This window comes from Myotis myotis, unplaced genomic scaffold (assembly GCF_014108235.1).
Source record: "Myotis myotis isolate mMyoMyo1 unplaced genomic scaffold, mMyoMyo1.p scaffold_m19_p_4, whole genome shotgun sequence".
NCBI classification, from domain to species: Eukaryota; Metazoa; Chordata; class Mammalia; order Chiroptera; family Vespertilionidae; genus Myotis; species Myotis myotis.
This window is the reverse complement of record NW_023416346.1, coordinates 91,564,204-91,590,956: the sequence shown is the minus strand read 5'-3', so window position 1 is coordinate 91,590,956 and position 26,753 is coordinate 91,564,204. Positions and strand designations below refer to the sequence as shown.

Genomic DNA, 26,753 nt, shown 5'->3' with positions numbered 1-26,753 from the left:
CACTTTTTATTTCTAGTCCTGGTTCTTTAGATAATTATCTGTATGACCTTCCTTAAGCTCTTTCCATCCCAAGCCTCCTTTTCTCTACTTGTAAATTAGTTGGGGGCGGGGGGAGATTGTAAGGTAAAAAAAAATACTCTTGAACTCTGAAAGGCTCAGGGCACTATTGTGTTCCCTACCTCTAGGGAAGCAGTTCAGCTGCTCTAGCTGTGATTTAAATGTCTCTAGATTCCTTCTCCAGGAAGCGACTTGAAACTCTAAAGAGAAAAAGCAGTCTTGGAACCCGTCCAACCCCAGCCTCTTTTCCACTGCAACTCTGAAGACTGAACTCCATCTCCCACTCACTGCAGCATCAGACTCTGGGAAAATCAATCTATTTGCAAAAGCTTCCCAAATCATAAACCGTCCTTGCACACTGTTTCAGTCTCCCCACTAACATGCCACACCCAGTTCCCAAATTGTTACTCCCCGGGTGTTGGACAAAAGTGTAGTGTCCCCCTAGGAAGCTGGGCGCAAAACCCAGGGGTCATTGCATGCAATCTGAAGCTGGTGGCTGCACGTTGGAGAAAGCATAGCATCAGCATCATGCTGGATTCACGCCGTTCCAGACACCCTCAGTTGAGCTCTCAGAGACTCTACAATGTCCCCCTCCCAATTCTCTAACTGTCCCCTGCCTCGTTCTTCTTGCACAACCCCAAAATTTGTGCAGACACTTCCTAGTGGCCACTGTCCTTCGACGGCCAACCAGGTACCGAATTAGGCCTCCAGGTTGTCAGTAGTCACCACGGTCGCCTCAGCCCCCTCTCAGTTCCCTGTGCCACAGCTCCTAGCTGGTATTTTGGGCACTGGTGCAGAAGATAAAAAGGAGAGTAAGGGCAAAGGAACGTGAAGAAGGCGGATCACGGGGGTTGCCCAGAGAAGATCCACTAAGACTGGGCTTCCAGCTGCAGCAAGAAGGGGGAGGGAGAGCCAGGTTAGAGCTTCGAAAGGAGGGGGCCTGAGACTGCAGCAGCAAAGACTTCGCCAACCCCTTTAGCTCCCTAGCGGGGATGGACAGGGCGGAGCTTCAACCGCGGCTCCCCATTGGCTCTCTCGCGAAGCCCTTAGACTTTGTGTAAAATGCGGTTGCAGTGGCTCTGACTTCACTGGCTCAGAGCACAGCGCCTGCAGGCCTAAGACAGACGGATTCAAGGGGACAGAAATTTAGTCTGAACGACCCCCAACTGGGTGAAGGAGGAACGGTGCTCAGTGAACGCCTGGCGCTGCTGTCCTGAATTCAGAACCCGCTCTGCCTGCGCACCCCAAGCTGAGGAACATTTGGAGCCAGCCGCATTCGCCAGCCGCATTTGCCAGCCCCGCGCTCCACTGTCCAGCTCAGCTCAGCCCACTCCGAGTCAGGTCCAGCGGTTGTCTTTTCCTTCTTGCGGGTCCCCTCGTGCATTCCTCCCACCCACCCCCTCCCACTCCGGACGCTGAGCAGTGCTCGCCCAGCGCACTGTGGAGACCCCCCCCACCCCACCCCTCCCTCTCTCTTCCCTTGGCTCTCCCTGACCCAGTAGCTTAAAGATTTTGAGGTTTTCCAAAGGCGTCAAGCTGGACGCCCCAACCACAGAATCGCCCCAAGGGGCTTTTCCAAACCCCAGCATCATGAGCTATGGGGACGAGCTCACCCCTGAAGCTCTGAGTGTGCCAAGCGGGTTTGATGATCTGATCACCTCCACCGCCTCCCAGGTGCTGCAGGCTATTTCTAATGCCGCATCCGCAGTTGGTAGCTCAGGCCGGGATAGTGTGCTCTCTATGATCCCTAAGCTACCCGGCCATATCTCAAACATTGGCAACCTGGATGACACAGCAGGTCCTATGGCTTCAGAGATGGTGTCTCAGGATGAGAGGGTACAGTTCTGGCTAGTAATAGGATACACCATAGTGGTATTTGCTGCCATACTAGGCAACTGGGTCTTAAACCATGTGATTTTGAAATACAAGAAGATGCACACTGCCACCGGCCTCTTTGTCGTCAACATCTCCGTGACCAACATGATGCTGGCTTTTCTCAGCTCTCCCTTCACCATGGTAAGCTGGATGTTGAAGAGGGCGACCCGGGGCTCAGGCCATGAGAGCAGAAACACAACTTTAAGTGCGTAGAGACAGGAATGGCTGAGGGATGCTGTAAACGGTTTGGAACTTGGGGGGAGGGGAGCTACAGCCATGATTGTGATTGCGTTGCTAAATTATTCTCCTGCCTTGTCAGAGGCTGAGTGACGTGTGTGGCTTAAGGAAGGGGTGGGGAGCTGTTTCGGGTGTGCTTTGTCACAAAGACCTAGCTTCAGTTTCCCCATTATTAGCCACGTTCCATTCCAAGCATTTCAAACGCAGTGCTTGGAATGGAAAGTGGCTAATAATTTTTGTGATTTGAGGTCTGGGTCTTCAAGCTGGGCTGTTTCTGTGGAAATAGATGAGAGGGTATGAGAGCTGCAATGTGAAAATATTTCCTTCCTGAGACAATAATGCCAGCAGTTTTGTGAAGCAAGGAAGCTTCTCTACTTCTATTTTGAGCTTGTAAGAGGGGAATTAGGCAGTGCTGAGTCCTGGTGCCTCACCATGTCCTTTCTCCCACAGGTGCGCTATCTGTGTAATTCCTTGGTGTTTGGGAAGATGACATGCCACCTCAGTCGTTTTGCTCAGTACTCTTGTGCCTATGTAACTGTGATGACCATGGCTGCTATTTCCCTGGACCGACATCGGGTATGTGTTTCCCAGGGCTTTTCAGGTCTTATAAAAGAGTAGGTTTTTCTTCTAGACAGATGGAAGCAGCTAAGAACACAAATAATTTAAAATGTTCTTTGAGTTCCTTGAGACAATCTATGAGAATACATATATATATATATATATATATATATATATATATATATATATAGAGAGAGAGAGAGAGAGAGAGAGAGAGAGAGAGAGAGAGAGAGAGAATACACACACACAAACACATATGTATGTATGTATTAGGAGGATTGCAAAGTGTGAATTACAGACTTTTGCCATATCAAATCTTATGTAACAAAAATACCATCATCTTTTATATGGTGCTATGAGAACAGATGGAGCAATAAGAAAATTATTTTTAAAAAAAGTGGCCTCCTCCTTTCGAAAATATGTTTTCTTTTTTTTTTTCTTTTTTGTTGTTATGGAAAACATTTTTTATTTGCTGCATTGCAGGACTGGCTAAGGGAAGAAAGAAGAAAAGAATGAGTCAGAGCAGGGTGTGGCTTCAGGGCTGGTGGTGGGTTGAGTCTGGGAGGTGGGCTTGAAATCTGTGAGGGAGAACTGAGCAAATGAAATGGAAAGAAATTGAGAGATTGAGGAAGAAGAAGTTGAGAGAAGGGATTGAAGTGACTTAAAAGGAAGGAGATAGGGCTAGAGATGAAATGTTGTTAATCAGTTGGGAGGGAGCCAGGAAACAAGTACAGTGGGAAGAACATAGAGGAAAATTGAAGGGGTTGTGTCTGGAACCAGATGGAGGTGGCCATAGAGAAATCTAGGTAATAGGAGATTAAAGAATATGGGAGAGGACATATAGGAAGAGAGGAGAGGGGAAGGAAGGAAAGAAAGATTGACCATCGAAACATCAAGATGGGAGGGGATGGAGGGATAAGGGAAAGAGACATAAAGGGAACCAAGTGGGGTAAAGGATGGAGGGATGTGGAGTGCTCGCCCATCAATATATGACGAAGAAAAAATACATTACACTTTTGAACATCCATCCCTCTTCTCCACTGAACTCCTAAATGGGAGACAGAAACTTTGAAATCAGTCCACTTGGATTGCTATCTTCCCATTGACGTGTTTCTCACTACACTAACCAACTTTGTTCTTTCATAAAACAAAATACCACTTATCGGTCAACAGAACTAGTACCCAAAGTACATTATTCACCCATCTACCAAGTCTTTGCACTTTTGCAAAAGAATGTCAGTTGAAGAATGACTAGTAAGTAACCCTAATATAGATTGTTTAATTGGGCTGGGGTCTTTTCTTCCAGGTCATGCTATATCCCCTGAAATCCCGAATTACTCCAATGCAAGGCAATGTTTGCATCATTATCATCTGGATTGTGAGCACCTGTGCTGCTTTGCCACATGCCATTTACCAAAAGCTTTACCAAGTGGAGATTGGGTAAGAGAAACACAGAATGGCCAGTGTCTGAATTTCAGCAATCCATGACCTTGAAAGTCTCATGAAATAAGGGGAATGGGATAGGGGCTGGAATAGCACATTTCAAAACATGGGTACAAAAATAAATTTCTCTAAACTGGAATTTACTAAGAGTACTCAAGAACTCTCATGACAATGGGTTGTTAGGCATACCACTTTCTGTTTGGGGTCCATTGATTCTGTATATATCATATGAGATGTCTGGAATTGATGAAAACTAAAACTCCCTGCTTTATAATTCTAGTCTTCAGTCCTAGCACACACACAAATAGTAAATATGTCTCTTCCTTAAGGCCTGTCTGCCATATAACACCTGGCTATGGGGCTAAGGGAAAAGGGAAAGTAAGTTAATGTTTCTCTTTCTCTGACTGTCTTATAACCTAGAAACATAACTGAAGAAACTGTATGCCTCCCCAGTTTTTCCTATACTTCAAAATCCACATGGAAATATCTTGACCTGAGCACCTTTTTGCTCTTCTTCATCTTGCCATTGATGGTACTGATGGTTGTCTATGGTCATGTGGCCAAAAAACTGTGGATCCATAATGCTGTTGATGACATCAACATCCACACCTACATTTGCCAGCGTGGGAAGAAGAAGCAAAGTCTGAAGATGCTAATGATGGTGGTGCTTGTCTACACTATTTGCTGGCTTCCCCTCAACCTCTATCTGGTGCTGCTCTCTAGTGAATCCATCTCAAGCCACAATGGTCTCTACTTCTTCCTCCACTGGCTTGCAATTAGCAGCTCATGCTACAACCCTTACATCTATTGCTGGCTCAGTGATAGCTTCCATATTGAAGTTCAGAAGGTCATAATGGATATCCAGAAGATGCTACTAGATGGAATCAGCCGCCTGAGAGGGGAGCACCGCCAACTGAGCTCTGCCTCACCCACTAACCACCCTGCTAGGATGGATCCCAATCCTGGAGTGCCCAAATTCCCACGATTCAAAGATTTTGATGAGCTACCCAGTCCTCCTCCATCCCCAGAGGTGGAAACCTCCTTTCTCTACCCCCCAGTGCCTAGAGTTTAAGCTGCCCAGACCGCGATAGATTATCCATCCTCAAAAACTCAGATAGGGTGGGACCAAAATAATAAGTTTCATTCATTTTACATGGTCGGGGGAATGGAGGAAGGGGTTGGAATTTGAGGGATGAGGGCCATGTGAGCCACCAAATGTGTCTTACTTGCTCTTTCATTTTCTTCTGTCTGTATTTTCTCCTGTTTCCTTTCCAACATTTTCTTGCTCCCAACAGTAAGTAAACTGAAGATATTAGATCTTCAGGCTCATCAGAGATGTTTTTACATAACTCAAAGGAAAGTTACACTATGACTTGGGTCTCCTAAATTTCATCTCTGATTCTGGAGACTGTTCTCTTCTCCATTTTTGTGTGCCCACCTGGCCATGGCACTTGTGTTCTGACATCTTAGACATTGTCTCAGAGCCCCCAGAGATTACTTATATTTATTTAGCTGAACAAGAGGTCACTGTCCATATTGTGTCCAAAATCTTCCCAGAGAAATAACAGAAGAGAAATTCATAGTTTCTGAAATTTATTTGGGTTCTCTAGGAACTAAGAGCTCCCTATAAATGCAAGTAGTCTTATCTCCTCATGGAAGAATGAGAATGAGAAACTTTACAGGAAAGACAAGGCAGTTAAATGGTTCACTCCACATCACCTGGGTTATTTCTCCAGAATGCAAATACAATAATTTGATGATAGCTTTCCTTTAAATGCAGTGACAATTCAAGTGCCCAAGTTAGCACTGCAAAATCCAAAAATTCTCCCTGTTTCTTGACTCTACATTTAACATACCTTATCTAATGTAAACGTGTACTGTCTATTCTTGCCTTTCTTTTTCTGGAAAAAGAGAAAGTGTAATGTGTTCACTGTTGATTTGTTTCCATCCCTCTAGCCTATGAGAATTTCAACTCAAGAGAGATGAGGAGGAAGTAACTATCTGCCATCACCTTTCATGTGGAGACATTGTTATTAAGGCTCTTTGAAAGGTATAACTGTGTGTGTCAGGAAAATGCCAAGATGAGAGTGTGTTTTTTCTCCTCCTCCCCCTGATTCCTTACTCATATCCTTGTCTGCCCCTTTTCATCTCCTTTCCTCCCCCTCTATCGTCTCTCCCTGGCACCTTCTCCTCCTCTACTTTCTCTGTTCCACCCTTCTCCTTTTCCTCCTTTTCCTCCTCTGCCTCCTACAAATTCCTTCCTTCTTCTAACCCTCTTTCCATGTCTCCTTTGTTCCCTTCCCTTTCTCCTTTCCCCTCTTCTCCCTGCTTCTGCCGATGTTATGTTCTCCCCTCTTCTTCACTTCTTTCCTCTTCCCGTAATTATCTTTCATTTTCTTCTCTCTTTACTCCTCTTATTCCAGCTCCAGTTTCCTCATTCCTCCTGAGTCTCTTCCTTCTTTGGCACCCCTTCTCTAATTTGTCCTTCTTTCTTCATTCCTCTATTATCTATCTATTCACCCTTCACTTCTTTGAACTCTGATGCAGAGTTTAAACTACTGCTTTCTCCTTGCATTTTAATTATTGTTCATCAATTCTCTCCAATATTTCTCTCTTCTCTTATCTTCAGAATTCAGACTTCTCTAACCCTTAGTGGAAGCCTGGGGATCTGCACAGCATTTTAGCTTTGTTCATTTCCTCCTCTCCCTCCTTTTCATATTTCACCACCACCTCCAAAGAATCAAAATAACTTCTAAAAAATATAAAATAGCTAATAACTAACAACAACAACAGTAAGAACAGACTTTTATCACCACAAGATAACTCTGGAGATTCTTAGAAGTTCCAGGCCCACCTGGCTGGCTTCCGAGTTTTATTGCCCCATTTGCTGTGAACTTCATAGCGACTGACCATAGCAGTACTGAGAACAGGTTATCATCATCTCTTTAGAGTGTATGTGTGTTTCTGCATCAATCTCATTCTCCCCAATCATCTTCCCTTTCTTCTCATCTTAATCATTGTCTTTTTACCAAGGACATGTTATTCAAAGTCCTTTTAATCCTTCAGTTTCCTCTGAAAAGTGGCAAGCCAGGGGGGCATAAAGCAGATTAACTGGAGTTTAGCTTCTAGCTAGTCATCCTACCTGGTGAAAGCAAAAATTGGCTAATTTGAAGTCAGAACTCCAGGAATCTATGAAAATTTTCCATACTTGCTAAAGTATTGCATCCCTTTTTTAGATGAAGAAAAATTTGAGGGGAAAGAAGTGTAGTTTAATCTCTGCTTCTTTCTATTTTCATGAATGAATGTTTTATCTCTTTTCCCTTCCCACTCTCACCACCAAAATAAAAAAAAAACACTAAAAATACTAAAAAGAACTATATTTACATAAGTACAGGACTAAATATTTAGAGAAGTCCTGGACTAAATAGATAACCATATCTCCTGGTGGCATCATTGTAAATTGCACATTCACCTTTCAGCTTCAGCTATTTTTGAAATTGGTAGTCTTTGTGAGTGGTGAGCTCTGCTGATATCTTTTTATTTCTCATTATGTAAATCCTCATTCTTCTAAGGACAGATTTGTCTTTCTCATTCTCCTTTTAGCAGGATGGATACATCCCAGGACAATCAGGCTGACTGTCTAAGACTCTGTTTCTTCATGAGGAGAGAGCAGAGTGAAAATGCCCTGAGGTAGCCAGTGCTTCTTGAAGGAATTATACCTTGCTCTGATATGTTTCTTTACCTACTTAGACTTAAGAGAAGTTCAGATAAAAGAGTTGTCATTATAATTTAAATGACTACTGTGCTATTGTATGTTCACTTAGTGTTCTCCTTTCCAGGAACACTCCTCCCTATTCCCACCTTTATCCTCCAAAGAATCAGACACTCCCCCACACACACTTCAGTAAAGCTGAATATCTGGGATGTTTCATGCTTGACAGATGATCCAGCTTGCTGCTGCCTCAACTTTCCCTACCCATCAGCTTTGGTGATGTACATGATGCTTGAAGAATTGGGCCCCTTGGTAGCTTGAATTTTTTGTGGGGTTTGCTTAGATTCTTTTCAGCAGCAACTAATCTGAACTCAACACCCAGCCAAGTCTGGGGGTGCTACCATTGTAAGTAGTTTCTGGCTGAGGGGAACTTATTTAATTGGAATATGGTGCTAATGAGTACTAGGTCGTAGGCTCTAACCCATGTGAAGCCATTTAGCTTTGTGGGTTTGAGCATGGTGCTAAAGAACTATGGGATTGTGGTTTCAAAACCCCATATGTGTCTGTTTACAGACTGCACCACTCACCCTGGCCAGCCTTTTTCTGAACATGGGTTATCAGCCATCTGGAAGACCCAGTAAAACTGTTTGAATAGCCCTGCAAAATTCATTTTCACTTCTGAGAAACAGTTTAAAGTGTATTAACTACTGATAGTGTTTTAGCAGTGTCACCTTCTTGTCAGAAAGACACCATTTTTTGAAATGTATAGTTGAACAGCAATGATGGATGGGAGAAGTTGCCAAATTATCCTTTTTCACACATCCAAATGCACATACAAGCCTTTGTCCAAGGCCATGAAACTGTACCTTGGTCTAATCCAGGACATTTAAAGAAATGCTTTGATGAAACTAAGATTTATATGAAGCTGTTCCAATGCCACACCTCACTGGTTATGTTTGGACTAGAGGAATTTATCTCCTGACACATATATCTGAGATGCTGGTAGTCAATTTTAAATGTTACTTATTTGTATATGTATGACATAGATTCACTCTTAGATATTCTGAACTGAAGGCCTTTTTCATTGAAAATTCCCTCTTATCCTGTACTTATCTTTGTGTGTTGTCATACATATACTCACTCACACATATGCATGCATTCACACATATACATAAACTCACACATACACCTATACACACCTACACACATGCACATATGTGAACACAGGAATACACCCACATATATAAGATTACATATATGCGTATACATACAGAAAAAATGTACACAAAGACTTATTATATTTTAAAATAAACATGACCAAATCCTTTCATAATGCATATTCCAAATCTAAATTTTAATTTTTAGTCACTCTTTCAGTCAATTATCTGTTTGAGTAAATGAACTCTGTGATCTTTTCAAAACCATCATCATTTTTCTGGGTGATTAGATTACTATTTTGTACATTGTTGTAGATGCTGACACTATGTTATTAAAATCTGGGTAGCACTCACACTTCTAGCTTATAACATGGTAAATGTCCTACTAGCAAATGCATATAATAATACCAATTGGATATTTATTATTCAAAAGAAAATATACTTAATTTTATGCTTAAACACACATAAAAGCAAACCCTTAAATTGGAAGTAGGAACTTGAATACACATGAGCATAAACAATTTATACACATATAAATTACAAAATGTACACAGAATATACACTATACACAGACAAAAAAAGATACACACAGAGCTTCAAGAAATCCTTACCATAAAAAGAATCTTGCTGATCCATGCCAGGAAAGAAAAGATTAAATGCCTAAGTTGTAATTTTCTAATACAATGAGGAATTCATAAAGACAATGAGATCTGTGGGCTCAAACCCTTGTTAGCATATATAATGTAGGAAGAACAGAAGGCTGAAGTCCCTTTGCCTACTTTGCGAGGAACTTTTTTTTTTTTTTAATATATTTTATTGATTTTTTTTTTTACAGAGAGGAAGGGAGAGAGATAGAGAGTTAGAAACATCGATGAGAGAGAAACATCGATCAGCTGCCTCCTGCACATCTCCTACTGGGGATATGCCCGCAACCCAGGTACATGCCCTTGACCGCAATCGAACCTGGGACCTTTCAGTCCGCAGGCCGACGCTCTATCCACTGAGCCAAACCGGTTTCGGCGCGAGGAACTTTTTAAGCTTGGGTGTTACCTATGCTCCAGGAAAGTTACATGCCTTAATATCAGCAAGTGACTACCAAGAATCATAATTACAAATTTGGACCATCTGCTTCCTTCTTTGCCATTGCTGAAGGCTGTTGACATCTCTAGACTATGAGACAAAGCCTCATTGATGGACACTGTCGTCCTTCAGGCCATGTGAAGAAGGAAAGGAGATGGAGCCAGTCTGGACAGTTTGAGAGTGGGGGTAAAGTTTATTCTGATAACTCTTGTTAAGAGTTTTCTGTGTCTAGTTCAACCTTCCTGTCCTTGTAATAATAATACAACTATTTTATGTGATTATGACTTTGTGATTCTCAAAGCTAAGACCTTTTGGTGTTTTTCAACATGTTTGTTGTCAATGTTTTCCCCCGCATTGAAAAACTAGAAACTGTTAGGGGGTCTGGATAAGACTGCAGATTTCATTTGTAAATATGCTGGTGAATTGGGTAGATGCTCTGAAAACAACAAAACACTGGAAAGGAGCCTTTTTATATTCTAGGAAAAGCTTGATGCTGAAAGAAACAGCATTATCTGGATGCCCAAGGTGGGTACTGAGGAAAAACTGTAGATTTTAGTTTGAAGTGCGTATCTTGACATAACAGATACAGATTCTGAAGGAAGTGCCCATATTTAGATTTATGTAAATAGGTATATGTTAGCTAGACAAGTTGAAATGTTATAGCAGAATTTAAAATTAAGGAGTAAATCTAGCTATTCTTTTGGGATTCTATCCTACTAGAAATAAAGTTGTCACTGGTTTGAGTATTTTTATGGAATGATCTAAATGACATCCAGGAGAGATATACAGATCAAGCTGACCCACAAGACCTTTGCTGTAGAGGATTTCCCCACTGAAAATACTAATCTCAAGGTAGTGTAAAGCCTTCATTAATAGTTGGGAAACTCTGAATACTATTTTTGTTGCTTTAACCAAGAGGTTGTGTTTGTGAAGACCTTTGTACCTGTAACTTGGAACTCAAATAGGAAAGTTTAGTATTTAAAAATCCTTTTAAATGCAAATAAAAAACATAAAATAACCCATAAAGAAAGAAAGAAAGGAAATGATCTTTTAGACTGTTTAAGGTAGTTAGTGAAGTTTATTATCTACTCCAGCACCTACCTAAGCAGTGCTTACTGGACTCTCCATGAGATGAAAATGAACTTGATATCTTAATGACTTTCAGGTTTTCAGCCTTTTCCACTGCTCTGTCCTTGCTCACAAGCTCTATGGAATGATGGAAACATCCTATGTGCACAATTTTATCCCACACTAGATATATAGTGTATATGTAGTTGTAGTGTGGACTGCGAGACTGAAGACTCCCAGCGAAGAACACTGTGAATTTGCCACATTTTCTGTATGCAAGTTGCAATAGCAGTGTTTAAATGGCACAGAAAATAATGCTCCTTGCAAAGATACTGACAAACTGCAATGGACATCCTGACAAAGGAGAATGAGAGAAGTCTCACCTTGTTCAATAGAAGAATGGACATTATTTTGTGATCCCAATAGGGATACCTGCATTACTTATTTTCTTGTTACTGTGCTTTAAATATGCTCTACTAATGTCCCTATTCCTCTGTACTCTCATTTAATGTTTGAATTTGGATTCTGTGTTGGGTTGGGGAGGGAGCACAAGGTAGGGGATAGTGTAGTGGGTGGGAGCATGGGAAGTAGGAGTAGATTAGAATATATATGTATTCACACAGTAAATAAAAATATTTGTTTAAAACACTTCCAAGCTCTTCTTTTTTTATTTTTTATTGACGAGAGAGAGAGAGAGAGAGAGAGAGAGAGAGAGAAACATTGATTTTTTTTTGTTCCACTTATTTATGCATTCATTGGTTGACTCCTGCATGTGCCCTGACTGTGATCAAACCCACAACCTTGGCATATTGGAAGGATACTCTAACCAATTGAGCTATCCAGCAATAGCCTCAAGCTCGTCTCATATGAGTAGATCTGGTTGGCACAGGGTGAGGTGTTCCTTACATCAGTGGGTATTTATGATCCACAGTACCTACCATAAGTGTCAATTGATTATTGCTGGTGCCAATTCAACATCAACAGGAATCCCCAATTTGGGGTATGGTATAGAAGAAAACTTTATTCAGTGCAAATATTGATTAAAGTATGGCTGTGAAAACAGCACTACTGTGGAACAGCTCAGCAGTGCTACAGCACAGCTGTGAAAACAGGCTGTGAGGTGAACCTGGTGTTGTGCCCAGATTTCAAGATCCCCAAGAAAACCACACCAGGGAGCCAGCCAGTCCAATGCAAAAGCAGAGGGTCCTTTATTGAGCTAGCTCGGCTCCGCCTCCTGGCCGATGCAGAGACCGGAAGCAGAGTGAAACCGCCGTAGGAGAAACAGGGTTTTAATAGGGGGTGGAGTGAGGGGAGGGGAGCTGACTGTGGGCCCTGACGATTGGCCAGGCGCCAGTCGGGTCTTCTTACACAGGATGTGGTCATCTCTATGGCGCGCACGTCCCTTGATTGTCATTGGTTAGTTTAAAGAAATCCCGGGCGTGGCCAGCAGGGGCCTGGGCTTCCGGGAAGAAGGTACTTTCCTGAGCACATGGCGGCTGCCCCAACATGGAGGGTACGGGGCAAGATGGAGGGCATAGCCCTCGCCCTTTCACCTGGGGCCAGGCCCTCTTCAGCTAAGCAGCTCTGCTCCACTCTGTCTACTCCACACAGGTCTGCTCTGGTCTGGTGAGCCATCTTCAATGTTTCAGTTTCAGCTGGGGAAATGCAGTCATCAGTCTTCAGCTGGGGAAATGCAGTCTCCCCTCAGAGGCAGAGGGGAGATGGCTTATAAGAAGGGAAGTCCCTGCTCCTGGCTCCTGATTGGTTCATCCTCATGCAAATGAGGATGCCAAATCCTCAAAGTTTGATAGATCCAAAAGGCATATCCTGATTGGACAGAGTACAGCCACTCTGCCGGAGCTGCGCAGCTCTGATTGAATGGGGAATCCCAGTCCTATTGGTTGGACTAGGACTCCAGGAACTCCTTTATAAGGGCTGGCTCATATGGCAGCAACACAGTGCAGCAGGAAGTTCAGTGCACAGACGCACCAGTCAGTGCAGGCTTCTCCCTGAAGTGTAGTTTGCATGAGTGTCTCCTGTGTGGAAATGACTGCTAGGCTGTTTTTTGTTGTCGTTGTTCTTGCTGTTTTTGTGTGGGTTTTTGCTTGTTTGTTTGTTTGTTTGTTTTTAGCCACCAGGAACCCTTCTCAGTTCTCAGGGTATAAGTTAAAAATTATTGAAAACTTTCTATGTGCTAACCATATGGGTACTGAAGTAGGAGTGGGTGGGAGTAGAGATATAATGTAGAAGCAAACCTTTTGAACTCTGCTTTGGAAAAATTTCCTGGTTGGCAAAAGAGACAGTTTGCCCATGAAAACACTAGGGGAGTCAAATCTCCACCTGCTGGTTAGTAACCAGAAAAGCATGTTGGGACCTCTATGGGAAAGTACCAAGCCTCCAAAAATAGGTGGGGTCAAGTCAAGAATGCCCAAAGCAATGAAGATGCCTCACTCAATAAAACCAAATCTAAGAATTCCAAGATTTAAACCCAGTAGGAGAATTTCTAGATGGGAATGAGTATTAACCAAGTGGCTTGAGCATGACACCCTGAATTTACCATTCCTTAAGCATCTTTAGCTTGAATTATCACTGCAATAATCATCCCTAAGCCCCATATGTGCTCTATGCACTTTGTATGCTCTGATCCTTTAAAACGCAGTTGTCTTTTGGAAACCTGTAAGCTTCCCTCAGATATGCTAAAGGAAAACAATTGGGAAATACACACGCACTAAAAAGCATAAATACATGTTAACAAATTCCCAATATCAGATCCCATAGTTTCCAGCTTCCACCCTAACATATATGTGTGTGTGTGTGTGTGTGTGTGTGTGTGTGTGTGTGTGTGAGAGAGAGAGAGAGAGAGAGAGAGAGAGAGAGAGAGAGAGAGAGAGAGCGCTACATCAAGGTCCAAGACAGATTCTCCTTAACTGAGTTCCCAATTTCCAAGCCTCCGATTTTGTCTTTGCTTGAGGGTCATTATGATAATACTGGTTATATAAGAGCACCCTCCTAAACAAACATATCTTGTAAGTATTGCCCCACTATAAGTGCCCCCACAATGTCATATGGATCAAAAGTTATTTTACTATTCAAAGATACATACATTTATTATAATAACACAGTGCCTTCTTGTTAAACACCTGATATAAACAAACTTTAAGACTTAATTCGAAAACAAAGCATGATAGCACAATAAACATTGACAATATTCTGTCAATACAAAAGCATTTTAAATTTTAAACAAAATCAGAATGTGTAGAACATTTTGATATTAGCAAAATCACAAGAAAGTTTTGCAATTTCTTTTTATCAGTGACCTCTAATTTTATGCTCTAACATAAAATATTTAAATCTGTTAAATGTTTTTACCCAGACAGATCCTTAGTTTTTTAAATTAGGTTTAATTTAATAAAGAACAGTGCTGTGTAGATACAGTGATGGGAATGATGCAAATCAAAACGATAATGAGGTACCATCTCACACCTGTCAGAATGGCTATCATCAACAAACGACAAGTGCTGGCGAGGATGTGGAGAAAAGAGACCCTGGTGCACTGATGGTGGGAATGCAGACTGGTGTAGCTGTCATAAGTGTTTCCCTCTACGTCCTGCGTGGTTCAGGGTTCAGGTCTGGAAGAGGAGCCGCACAACAAATGAAAAAGAAAAGACAGGAGGTAATTTGGGAATATTGGGGGACCAGGCGGCAAGTCCAACTCAAGAGGAAGGATTTCCACTGTGCTCGGGCCTCACCAAGTTTTTTATAGTGAGCGGTAAACAAGGCAGTGGTTACCAAAGTTACACTTTTCTTGTGAGTTTCACTTGTTTACACCATGGTTATACTTCCTGCACTTCCTCAGCCCATTAGATTCCCAGATAAGATCTAGGGAGTGTTATAAGGTCAAGCTTAATTATGCTAAGAGGACTGTGCCCTCTAAGCTGGACTTGTTTGTGACTTTGCCAGCAGGTCAGTCCGAGGCTTAACCCTATATCAGTTTCCCACATGTAGCCACTGTGGAAAACAGTGTGGAGTTTCCTCAAAAAATTAAAAATGGAACTCCCATTTGACCCAGCAATCCTACTTCTAGGAATATATCCAAAGAAATTAGAAACACCAATCAGAAAGGAGATATGCACCCCTATGTTCATAGCAGCACAATTTATAATAGCTAAGATTTGGAAACAGCCTAAGTGCCCATCAGCAGATGAATGGATTAGAAAACTGTGGTATATCTACACAATGGAATACTACGCTGCTGTAAAAAAGAAGGAACTCTTACCATTTGCAACAGCATGGATGGAACTGGAGAGCATTATGCTAAGCAAAATAATCCAGTCAGAGAAAGATACTACACTTGATCTTAGCCAAAAGGCTGAGAAGCGATAGTCAGTCAGAGAAAGATAAATATCACATGATCTCACTCATTTGTGGGATATAATTAACAACATTAAACTGATAAACAAAAATAGATCCAGAGACAGAGAAGCATCAAACAGACTGTCAAACCTCAGAGGGAAGACCTGGTACAGGAGGTAAGAGATAAACCAAAGGACTTGTATGCATGCATATAAGCATAACCAATGAACGCAGACACTAGGGTGGGTGAGAGCATGTGCTGGGGGGTGGGAGTGGTCTGGGAGAGGTCAATGGGGGAAAAAGGAGACATATGTAATACTTTAATCAATTAAGAATAAAAAATGAAAATGAATAAGGAACACAATTTAGAAAAACTTCCATTCATGCTATGGTTATCCTATATAATAAAAGGCTAATATGCAAATTGACCCAACGGCGGAACGACCTGTTGCTATGATGTGCACTGACCACCAAGGGACAGATGCTCAATGCAGGAGCTGCACCCTGGTGATCAGTGTGCTCCCACAGGGGGAGCGCCACTCATAAGAAGCCAGGCTCACAGCTGACAAACGCAGGGGCAGTGGCGGGAGCCTCTCCTGCCTCTGCGGCAGCACTAGGATGTCCAACTGCCGGTGGGGAGCGGGCCTAAGTTGGCAGTCGGACATCCCCCAAGGGCTCCCAGACTGCGAGAGGGTGCAGGCTGGGCTGAGCCTCCCCGCCCCCCTCAAGTACACGAATTTTTATGCACTGGGCCTCTAGTTTTATAATAACCATCTCAGCAATTTTGTTAATAGAGTTTTATTTCATTATTAATAATTTTATATGAAGAAGTAATTGTGTGGGATATTATTTGGAGAGGTCACTTAAAACTTCTATATTTTCCTTCTATGTATTTCTCATAATAGATTTTTGAATCCATCTGTATTAATTGGTTAGATGACATGCAAGCAAATTGTCAGCTGAACTTAGCCCTGAAAGCCAAGCAATTATTATATGAACTACATGATCAAAAATGATTATAATGTCTTCATCTGTAAAGCTGTTGAAAATCAGAGAGCTAGCATACTAACTCCTGGCATATTTATAGGCAACATCAAAAGATGTAGACGTTTTAACTAGCATATCATCATAAATGATTTGGCTCAGTGGATAAAGTGTCAGCCCATGGACTGAAGGATCTAGGGTTCAATTCCAGTCAGGGGCATGTACTTTGGTTGTGGGCTTAATCCCCAGTAGGGGGCATGCAGGAGGCAGCTGATCGACATCTCAACAATGTTTCTAGCTCTCTATCCCTCTCCCTTCCTCTCTGTAAAATCAATAAAATATATTTTAAAAAATATATCATATTATCAGATCCCAGCAAAATTGGACTCAAAGACTTTTTTGAAATATAGAAAGCAGGATTTTTTGTTACTATATGTATTTTAATTTGAGCATTTTTCTTGCTTTTCAAGTATTTTATGTTTGATATTTAAGTGTAGATGGTATACAATACTATATGAGTTTTGGATGTAAAACTATAGTGATTTGACATTTATACACCTTACAATAGGATCACCACACTAAGTCTAGTAATCATCTCTTATCATGCAAACTTATCATAATACTAGAGGCCCGGTGCATGAATTTGTGCATGGGTGGGGTCTGGTCAGCTCGCCCAATCAGGGCCGATCTGGCTGGCCGCTGCGGGGAAGGGACGTGGGAGGTTGGCCAGCTGGCCCTGCCTCCGATCAGGGTGGGGGAGCCGTCTGGGGGGAGGGGCTGCTGGTGGTTGGTAGGCCAGCCCTGCCACCTGGTTGAACTCCTGGTCAAACTCTCAGTCAAGGTGGCAATTTGCATATTACCCCTTTTTTTATAGAGGATTGTTGATTATTTTCCCCTTTAACCTTTTCACCTGTACCCCACTCTCATCCCCTCTGGCAACCATTAGTTTGATCTGTTTATATGAGTCTGTTTTTATTTTGTTTTGTTTCGTTTACTCGCCTGTTGTTTTTATAGATTCCACACATAAGTGAAACTATAGAGTATTAGTCTTTTTCTGACTTATTTCACTTAGCATAATGCCCTCTATGTCCATCCACATTTTCTCAAATAGCAAGGTTTCATTCTTTTTTATTGTTGTGTTATATTCCATATATATAGCACATCTTCTTTTTCCATTTATCTATCGATGAAAACATAGGTTTATTGTCTGTTAGAAACAATGCTGCGATTAACATAGAGGAGCACATATCTTTTAAATTAGATATTTTGTTCTCTGCAGGCAAATACCCAGAAGTAGAATTGCTGTTTCCATCAACGATGAGAGAGAATCATCAATCAGCTGTCTCCTGCATCCCCCTACTGGGAATCAAGCCAGCAACCTGGGCATGTACCCTGATCAGGAATTGAACCATGAACTCCTAATTTATGGTTTGACTCTCAATCATCCAGCCACACCAGTCAGGCTTGATTTCTACTTTTATAAGGTAAAGTTATATTGTTTACTTTGGGATTTTTCTTGTTTTGTGAGGTAGGTTTGTATAGCTATTAAGTTCCCTTTAGACAGCATGAATGAACCTGGAGACTATTATGCTAAGTGAAAAGACCCAATCAAAGAAAGACAAGCACCATATGATTTTACTTATATCTATCCTATACTAGAGGCCCGGTGCACAAAAATTTGTGCCCTCGGGGGGGGAAGGGGGGGTCCCTCAGCCTGGCCTGTGCCCTCTCGCAGTCTGGGACCCCTCAGGAGATAACAACCTGCTGGTTTAGTCATGCTCCGGGGTGGCAGAGGGCAGGCCCAATCCCTAGGTGCAGCCCCTGGTAGGGCTCAGAGCAGGGCCGATTGGGGGGTTGGGGCACCGCCCCCTGTCACACTCAAGGCAGGGTCCATGGAGAGGTTGTGGCGCCACCCCCTGTCATGCACAGAGCAGGGCCAATCAGGGGGTTGGGGCGCTGCCCCCTGTCACGCACAGAGCAGGGCGGATCAGTGGGTTGGGGAGCTCCCCCCTGTCACTCACAGAGTAGGGCCAATAGGGGAGTTGGGGCACCGCCCCCTGTCACACACAGAGCAGGGCGGATCAGGGGGTAGGGGCACTGCCACTGTCACACTCAGGGTAGGGCTGATGGGGAGGTTATGGCTCTACCCCATCACACACAGAGCAGGGCCTGTGGGGTGGGGGTTGGGGCGCCGCCCTTTATCACTCACAGAGCAGGGCCGATCAGGGGGTTGGGGTGCCGCCACTCTCACACTCAGGGCAGGGCCAATGGGGAGGTTATGGCTCTACCCCGTCACACACAGAGCAGGGCCGATCAGGGGATTGGGGAGCTGCTCCCTGTCACACATAGAGCAGGGCCGATCAGGGGGTTGGGGTGCCACACCCTGTGACACACAGAGCCGCAGGGCAATCAGGGGGTTGGGGAGGTCCCCCCTATCAGGCACAGAGCAGGGCTGATCAGGGGTTTGGGGAACCTTCCCCTGTCACAAACAGAGCAGGGCAGATAGGGAGGTTGTGGCCCCGCCTCCTGTCACACACAGAGCCGCAGGGCAGTCAGGGGGTTTGGGTGCTGCCCTCTGTCACACTGATCCTGGTGCCGGGAGGCCTCACGGCTCTGCTGATCCCGGAGCTGGGAGGCATATTACCCTTTTACTATATAGGATAGAGGCCTGGTGCACGGGTGGGGGCCAGCTGGTTTGCCCTGAAGTGTGTCCTGGACCAGGGTGGGGGTCCCCACTGGGGTGTCTGGCCAGCCTGGGTGAGGGTATGATGGCTGTTTGCAGCTGGTCACACACCCTTCAGGGTGGGGGTCCCCAATGGGATGCCTGGCCAGTCTGGGTGAGGGGCTGAGGGCTGTTTTCAGGCTGGTGGGTGACTGAAGCTCCCAACCGCTCCTTTTTTTCTTTTTTTTTTTTATTCTGGGCCAGCTTTAGCTCTGAGGCTTGACTCCAGCTCTTAGGCCTCCGCTACTGAAAGCAGGTTTCTGGCCTTTGTTTACCTTCTGTATTTGAAACAATGTTGCGATCCTGCTGGCTGAAGCCCGAAGGACCAAAGCAGGTTTCTGGGGTTTTGTTTAGCTTCTATATTTGTAACATAGTTGCTTAGAGTTGCAGCTCAGAGGCCTGCAGCGGCAGGCGGGGAACGTTGGAGTCCTCCGTCACTGAAGCAAGCAAGCCTCATGTTAGTTTCAAGCTGCCTGGCTGCTGGCCGCCATCTTGGCTGGAAGTTAATTTGCATATTGCCCTGATTAGCCAATGGGAAGGGTAGCGGTCATACGCTAATTACCATGTTTCTCTTTCATTAGATAGGATAATAAAAGGTTAATATGCAAAACGACCGGTTGCTATGATGCGCACTGACCATCAGGGGGCAAACACTCAGTGCAGGAGCTGCCCCCTGGTGGTCAGTGTGCTCCTATAAAGGGAGCGCTGCTCAGCCAGAAGCTGGGCTCATGGCTGGTGAGCACAGCAGTGGTGGCGGGAACCTCTACCACCTCATCAGCAGCGCTAAAGATGTCTGACTGCTGGCTTAGGCCCTCTCCCCCTGGATGTCAGTCAGACATCCCCTAAGAGCTCCCAGACTGCGAGAGGGCACAGGCCAAGTGTATGAATTTCATGCACCAGGCCTCTAGTATATATATAAAACCCTAATATGCAAATAGACCAAACGGCGGAGCAACCAAACAACTGGTCACTATGACATGCACTGACCACCAAGGGCACGCGTGGGCATCAGCAGCAGGTGGCAGAGCGCAGAACATGGCAGGCGTCAGCCACAGCGGGATGGTGGAGCAGGTGAGCAGGGGTGCCAGACCTAGGTGGGGCGCCAGTTGCTGTCATCGGGGCGAACCTCTGGTGGTTACTGAAAATTCTTTGCTCCCGTGCACCATGGTCCCATCCAGCACTCTCACCTGCTGCAGGTGCCGGCCCCACTCGCCCCTTAGGGCTTCCCCCTTCCCTCTGCTCCTGAGGGGAGATTGGGGCTGGCAGCCACCTCTCGCACCCGCTGATGGTGATGGCCTCTCTCACACCCGCAGCTGGTGCTGGAGCTGCCACTCACACCCACTGCTGGCGCCTGGCACTGGTCCTGATCGCTCAGCACCATCAGCAGGTGCGAGCAGTGGCTGCTGGCTCTGATCAACCCTGAGGGCTTCTCCACTTCCCCCTGCTCCTGAGGGGTGATCAGGGCAGCAGCTGCCACTCGCACCCACTGCTGGTGCTGGTCCCAATCACCAGCAGACAGGGGACTGGGGCCTGCAGCTAGAGGGGCCAGGCAGGGGCTCGGAGGATGGGCTGAGACTTGCCCCTGTGCCCACCACAGCCTTGCAGCCCACAGTTCCTTTGAAGGTGCACGAATTCATGCATTGGGCCCCTAGTGTAGAATATAATGAACAAAATAAACTAACAAACGAAATGGAAACAGACTCATAGATACAAAGAGCAAGGGATTGAAGGCGAAGTGAAAACTGTGAAGGAATTAAGCAAAGAAAAGAACAGACACAAACAGCAGTATGATGGGGATAAATGATGATGGAAGGATACGACTTGGGGTGGTGAACACATAATATATAGGTGATGTATTTAAAATTGTTTACCTAAAACCTATTTAATTTTATTAACATTTATTAATGTCTTCCCAATAAAGTCAATAAAAATATTTTTTTTGCATCCCATATATGTTGAAAAGTGGTGTTTTAATTTTCATTTGTCTCAAGGTAGTTTTAAAATTTCTTTTTAATTTCATCTTTTATCCATTGGTTGTGTAGAAGCATGTGGTTTAATTTCTTTGCATTTGTATGTTTTCCAGTTTTTTTCCCTGTAGTTGATTTATAGTTTCATTCCACTGTGGTCAAAATATACGGTTGATATAATTTCAATCTTCCTAAATTATTGAGGATTGTTTTGTGGTATAACATGAGGTCTAAACTGGAAAATGTTCCATATGCACTTGGGAAAAAATGTGTATTCTGCAGTTTTGAAATGAAAAGGGTCTAAAAATATATGTTAAGTCAATCTGGTCTAATGTGGCATTTAAGAACATTATTTCCTATAAATTTTGTCTGGATGATCTATTCCTTAAGGCAGTGGTCGGCAAACTGCGGCCCACGAGCCACATGTGGCTCTTTGACCCCTTCAGTGTGGCTCTTCCACAAAATACCATGTGTGGGCGCACACGTACAGTGCTATTGAAACTTCGTGGCCCATGCGCAGAAGTCGGTATTTTGTGGAAGAGCCACACTCAAGGGACCAAAGAGTCGCATGTGGCTCATGAGCCGCAGTTTGCCAACCACTGCCTTAAGGTAAGTGGGGTATTAAAGCCTCCAACTATTATTGTATAACTGTTAATTCCTACCTTTATGACAATTAATATTTGCTTAATAAACTTGGGAGCATATTTACAAATGTTATAACCTCTTCTCTGATTGAACTTTTCATAATGATGTAATGTTCTTCTTTGTGTCTTTTTACATTATTTGTTTTAAGGTTCATTTTGTCTGATACGACTGTTGCTACCACAGCGTTCTTTTTGTTTTTATTTTCATGGGCTATCTTTTTCCATCCTTTCATTCTTAGTTTGTGAGTGTGTTTCTATTTGAAGTGGTTATCTTATGTGCAGCACATACATGGGTCTTGTTTTCATTTATTTTGTATCCATTCTGCTATCGTATGTCTTTTGATTGAATCATTTAGTAAATTTACATTTAAAGTAATTATTGATTTTCCATTTTGTTTCCATTTTGTTCATTGTTTTTTGGGTTGATTTTGTTGTTCAGTGTTCCTTTATTCGTAGCTTGATCTCTTTCCTTTTGATTTGCTGGTCTTCTTTAGTGTTTTTTTTTTTTTTTTTTTTTTTTTTTTAGGTTTTCTTTCTTATTTTCTTCTGTATTTTTGTAGGTTTTTGGTTTGTAGCTACCATATGTTCTTATATATCTATCTATATCTATAGTAGTCTATATCTATAGTAGTCTATAGATATAGATAGGCATTTAAGTTCAAACACATTCTACAAGGTCTACATTTGTATTCCCCCCTCCATGCTTTATGTTTTTGATGTTCTGTTTAATAACAACTTTTTGTTTTCTGTATCCTCTGACTATTTATTTTAATTATAGTTAATTTCTTATTTTTTGTCTTTTAACTATCATATTAGCTTTTAAGTAGTTGATTTAATGTATTTATTATATATTTCTCTTTAGTGAGATTTTTTTCGTACCTGTATTTTCTTATTTCTGGTTTGTTTTCTGCATAAAGAAGACCCACTAAAATTTCTTATTAAGCCATTTCAGTAGTGGCAATATTCTTTATTTTTTGCTTGCCTGGAAAACTCAGTGTCTCTCTTTCAATTCTAAAATATAACCTGGTGCCCTAACCAGTTTGGCTCAGTGGATAGAGCGTCGGCCTGTGGACTGAAGGGTCCCAGGTTTGATTCCGGACAAGGGCATGTACCTTGGTTCCAGGCATATCCCCAGTAGTGGGTGTGCAGGAGGTAGCTGATTGATGTTTCTCTCCCATCGATGTTTCTAACTCTCAATCCCTCGCCCTTCCTCTCTGTAAAAAATCAATAAAATATATTTTTAAAAATAAAATAAAATATAACCTTGCCAAGTATAGTATTCTGGATTACAGTTTCCCCCCATTTTAAAATTTATTTTCTCTTTACTGATTAAGATATTAAAAATGTGACTTTATCCCCCCAACGTCCTCTCATTCCCCCCAATCCTGCCCTCACCCTCATCCCCAGTTGTCCACATCCATCACTTATGCTTATGTGCATGCATACAAGTTCTTTGGTTGATCTCTCTCCCTCACCCCAACCCTCCCCTACCTTCCCTCTGAGTTTTGAGCATCTGATCGATGCTTCTCTGTCTCTACATCTGTTTTTGTTCATCGGTTTATGTTGTTCATTATAATCCACAAATGAGTCACAGCATGTGATATTTATCTTCTGACTGACTTATTTCACTTAGCATAATGTTCTCCAGCTCCATCCATGCTGTTGCAAATGGTAGAAGTTCCTTCCTTTTTACAGCAGCATTGTGTAGATGTACCACAGTTTTCTAATCCATTCATCTGCTGATGGGCACGTAGGCTGATCCAAATATTAGCTATTGTAAATTCTGCTGCTATGAACATAGGGGTGCATATATCCTTTTTGATTGGTGTTTCTGGTTTCTTGGGATATATTCCTAGAAGTGGGATCACTGAATCAAATGGAAGTTCCATTTTTAGTTTTGTGAGGAAACTCCATACTGTTCTCCACAGTGGCTGCCCCAGTTTGCATTCCCACCAGCAGTGAACAAGGGTTCCTTTTTCTACGAATCCTCGCCAGCATTTGTCATTTATAGATTTGTTGATGATAGCCATTCTGACAGGTGTGAGATGGTACCTCATTGTCATTTTGATTTGCATCTCTCTGATGCTTAGCAACTTTGAGCATGTTTTCATATGTCTCTCAGCCTTATGTATGTCCTCTTTCAAAAAGTGTCTATTTAGGTCTGTTGCCCATTTTTTGATTGGGCTGTTTATCTACCTTTTGTTAAGTTGTATGAGTTCCCTGTAAATGTTGGAGATTAAACCCTTATCTGAGATAACATTGGCAAATATGTTCTTTCATGGTGAGGGATTTCTTATTGTTTTGTTGATGGCTTCTTTTGCTGTGCAGAAGCTTTTTATTTTGATATAGTCCCATTTGTTTATTTTCTCATTAGTTTCCATTGCCCTAGGAACTGTGTCAGTGAAGAAATTCCTTCAGCATATATCTGAGATTTTGCTACCTGTGGATTTCTCTAATATTTTTATGGTTTCCCATCATATGTTTAAGTCCTTTTTCCATTTTGAGTTTATTTTTGTGTATGGTGTAAGTTGGTGGTCTCGTTTCATTTTTTTTGCATGTGTCTGACCAAATTTTCCAGCACCATTTATTGAAGAGCCTGTCTTGACTCCATTGTATGTTCTTGCCTCCTTTGTCAAATATTAATTGAGCATAGTGGTTTGGGTCGATTTCTGGGTTCTCTATTCTATTCCATTGGTCTATATGCCTGTTCTTGTGCCAGTACCAGGCAGTTTTGAGAACAGTGGCTTTGTAATACAGCTTGATATCTGGTATTGAGATCCCACCTACTTTGTTCTTTTTTCTCAAGAATGCAGCAGCTATTTGTGTTTTTTTATTATTATTATTATCATTCCAGATGAATTTTTGGAGAGTTCATTCTAGGTCTGTGAATTATGCTGTTGGTATTTTAATGGTGAGTGCATTGAATCTATTGATTGCTTTGGGTAGTATGGACATTTTGATGATGTTGATTCTACCAATCCATGAACACGGTATGTTCCTCCATCTGTCTATGTCTTCCTCTATCTCTTTTGTCAATGCCCTGTAGTTTTCCGCGTAGAGGTCTTTTATCTCCTTAGTTAAGTTTATTCCTAGGTATCTTAATTTTTTTGGTGCAATGGTAAATGGGATTGTTTTTTTAATTTCTCTTTCTGTGAGTTAACTATTGCCGTATAAAAATGCCATAGATTTCTTGGTGTTAATTTTGTATCCTGCTACATTGCGAAATTCATTTATTAGGTCTAATAATTTTTTGATGGAGTCTTTAGGGTTTTCTAAGTACAGTATCATGTCATCTGCGAATAATGACAATTTTATGTCTTCTTTTCCAGTTGGGATGACTTTTATTTCTTCTTCTTGTCTAATCGCTTTGGCTAGCATTTCCAGAACTATGTCGAACAGGAGTGGTGAAAGTGGGCATCCCTGTCTTGTTCCTGTTTTTAAGGAAAATGGTTTTAGTTTTTGTCCATTGAGTATGATGTTGGCTGTAGGTTTGTCATATAAGGCTTCTATTATCTTGAGGTATGATCCCTCTATTCCCACTTTGCTGAGAGTTTTTATCAAGAAAGGGTGTTGGACTTTGTCAAATGCCTTTTCTACATCAATCGATATGATTATGTGATTTTTGTAGCTCAACTTCTTTATGTGATGTATCACGTTTATTGATTTGCGGATATTGTACTAGCCTTGCATTCCTGGAATAAATCCCACTTGGTCATGGTGTATGATCTTTCTAATGTAATGCTGGATCTGGTTTGTTAGAATTTTGTTGAGAATTTTAGCATCTATGTTCATCAGAGATATTGGCCTGCAATTCTCTCTCTTTGTGGTGTCTTTATCTGTTTTTGGGATTAGGGTAATGCTGGCTTTATAGAAAGATCTTGGAAGTGTGCCTTCCTCTTGAATTTTTTGGAATAGTCTAAGAAGGATTGGCTTTAGTTCTTCTTTGAATGTTTGGTAAAACTCCCCTGTGAAGCCAGCTGGTCCAGTGCTTTTGTTGGCTGGAAGTTTTTTTTATTACTATTTCAATTTCATCAGTAATTATTGGCCTATTCAGGATTGTTTGATTCTTCTTGATTGAGTTTTGGAGGCTTGTATTTTTCTAGGAATATGTCCGTTTCATCGAGGTTGTCCAGTTTGTTGGAGTAGAGTTGTTCGTAGTATTTTTTGACAATCCTTTGTATATCAGTAGGGTCTGTTGTTACTTCACCTCTTTCATTTCTGATTTTGTTTATTTGGGTCCTTTCTCTTTGTTTCTTGGTGAGCCTGGCGATAGGTTCATCAATCTTTTTAATCCTTTCAAAGAACCAGCTCTTGGTTTCATTGATCTTTTGCATTGTTTTTTCTTTTGGTCTCTATGTCGTTTATTTCTGCTCTGATCTTTATTATTTCCTTCCTTCTGGATACTGTGGGCTTTTCTTGTTGCTCTCTTTCTAACTCTTTGAGTTGTAGGGTTAGATCATTTATTACCAGTTTTTCTTGTTTTTTGAGGTAGGCCGGTAGAGCTATGAACTTCCCTCTCAGGATTGCTTTCATTGAGTCCCAAAGATTTTGGATTGTTGTGTTTCCATTGTCATTTGTTTCCAGGATGCTTTTTATTTCTTCTTTGATCTCTCTGGTAACCCAGTCATTGTTTCATAGCATTCTATTTAGCCTCCAAGTGTTTGATTTTTTTCAATGTTTTTATTGTAGTTGATTTCTAGTTTTATGCCATTGTGATCTGAGAAGATGCTTGTTATGATTTCTATTCCCTTGAATTTGAAGAGACTTCCTGTGTCCTAATATATGGTCTATCTTTGAAAATGTCCCATGTGCACTGGAAAAGAATGTATATTCTGTAGCTTTGGGGTGAAATTTTCTGAAGATGTCAATTAAGTCCATTTGATCTAGTGCAGGGGT

General features: G+C 42.3%; 1 protein-coding gene and 1 pseudogene across 1 annotated transcript; one reads left to right on the top strand and one right to left on the bottom strand.

Moving 5' to 3' along the window:
• Positions 1-1,592: 1,592 nt before the first annotated feature.
• LOC118654721 (probable G-protein coupled receptor 83) lies at positions 1,593-9,915 on the top strand. Its single transcript, XM_036306134.1, has 4 exons — positions 1,593-2,073; positions 2,620-2,745; positions 4,034-4,167; positions 4,591-9,915. The coding sequence occupies exons 1-4, from the start codon at positions 1,648-1,650 to the stop codon at positions 5,240-5,242; spliced, it is 1,338 nt and encodes a 445-aa protein (XP_036162027.1). The 5' UTR covers positions 1,593-1,647; the 3' UTR covers positions 5,243-9,915.
• A 5,485-nt stretch (positions 9,916-15,400) lies between these two features.
• LOC118654933 lies at positions 15,401-15,568 on the bottom strand (annotated as a pseudogene).
• Between the last annotated feature and the right edge of the window lie 11,185 nt (positions 15,569-26,753).

Coding starts and splice junctions, on each gene's coding strand:
- LOC118654721 (XM_036306134.1), top strand. CDS start 1,648: ATGAGCTATGGGGACGAGCTCACCCCTGAAGCTCTGAGTGTGCCAAGC. Junction 2,074..2,619: donor TCAGCTCTCCCTTCACCATG/GTAAGCTGGATG, acceptor TTTCTCCCACAG/GTGCGCTATCTGTGTAATTC. Junction 4,168..4,590: donor CTTTACCAAGTGGAGATTGG/GTAAGAGAAACA, acceptor CTTATAACCTAG/AAACATAACTGAAGAAACTG.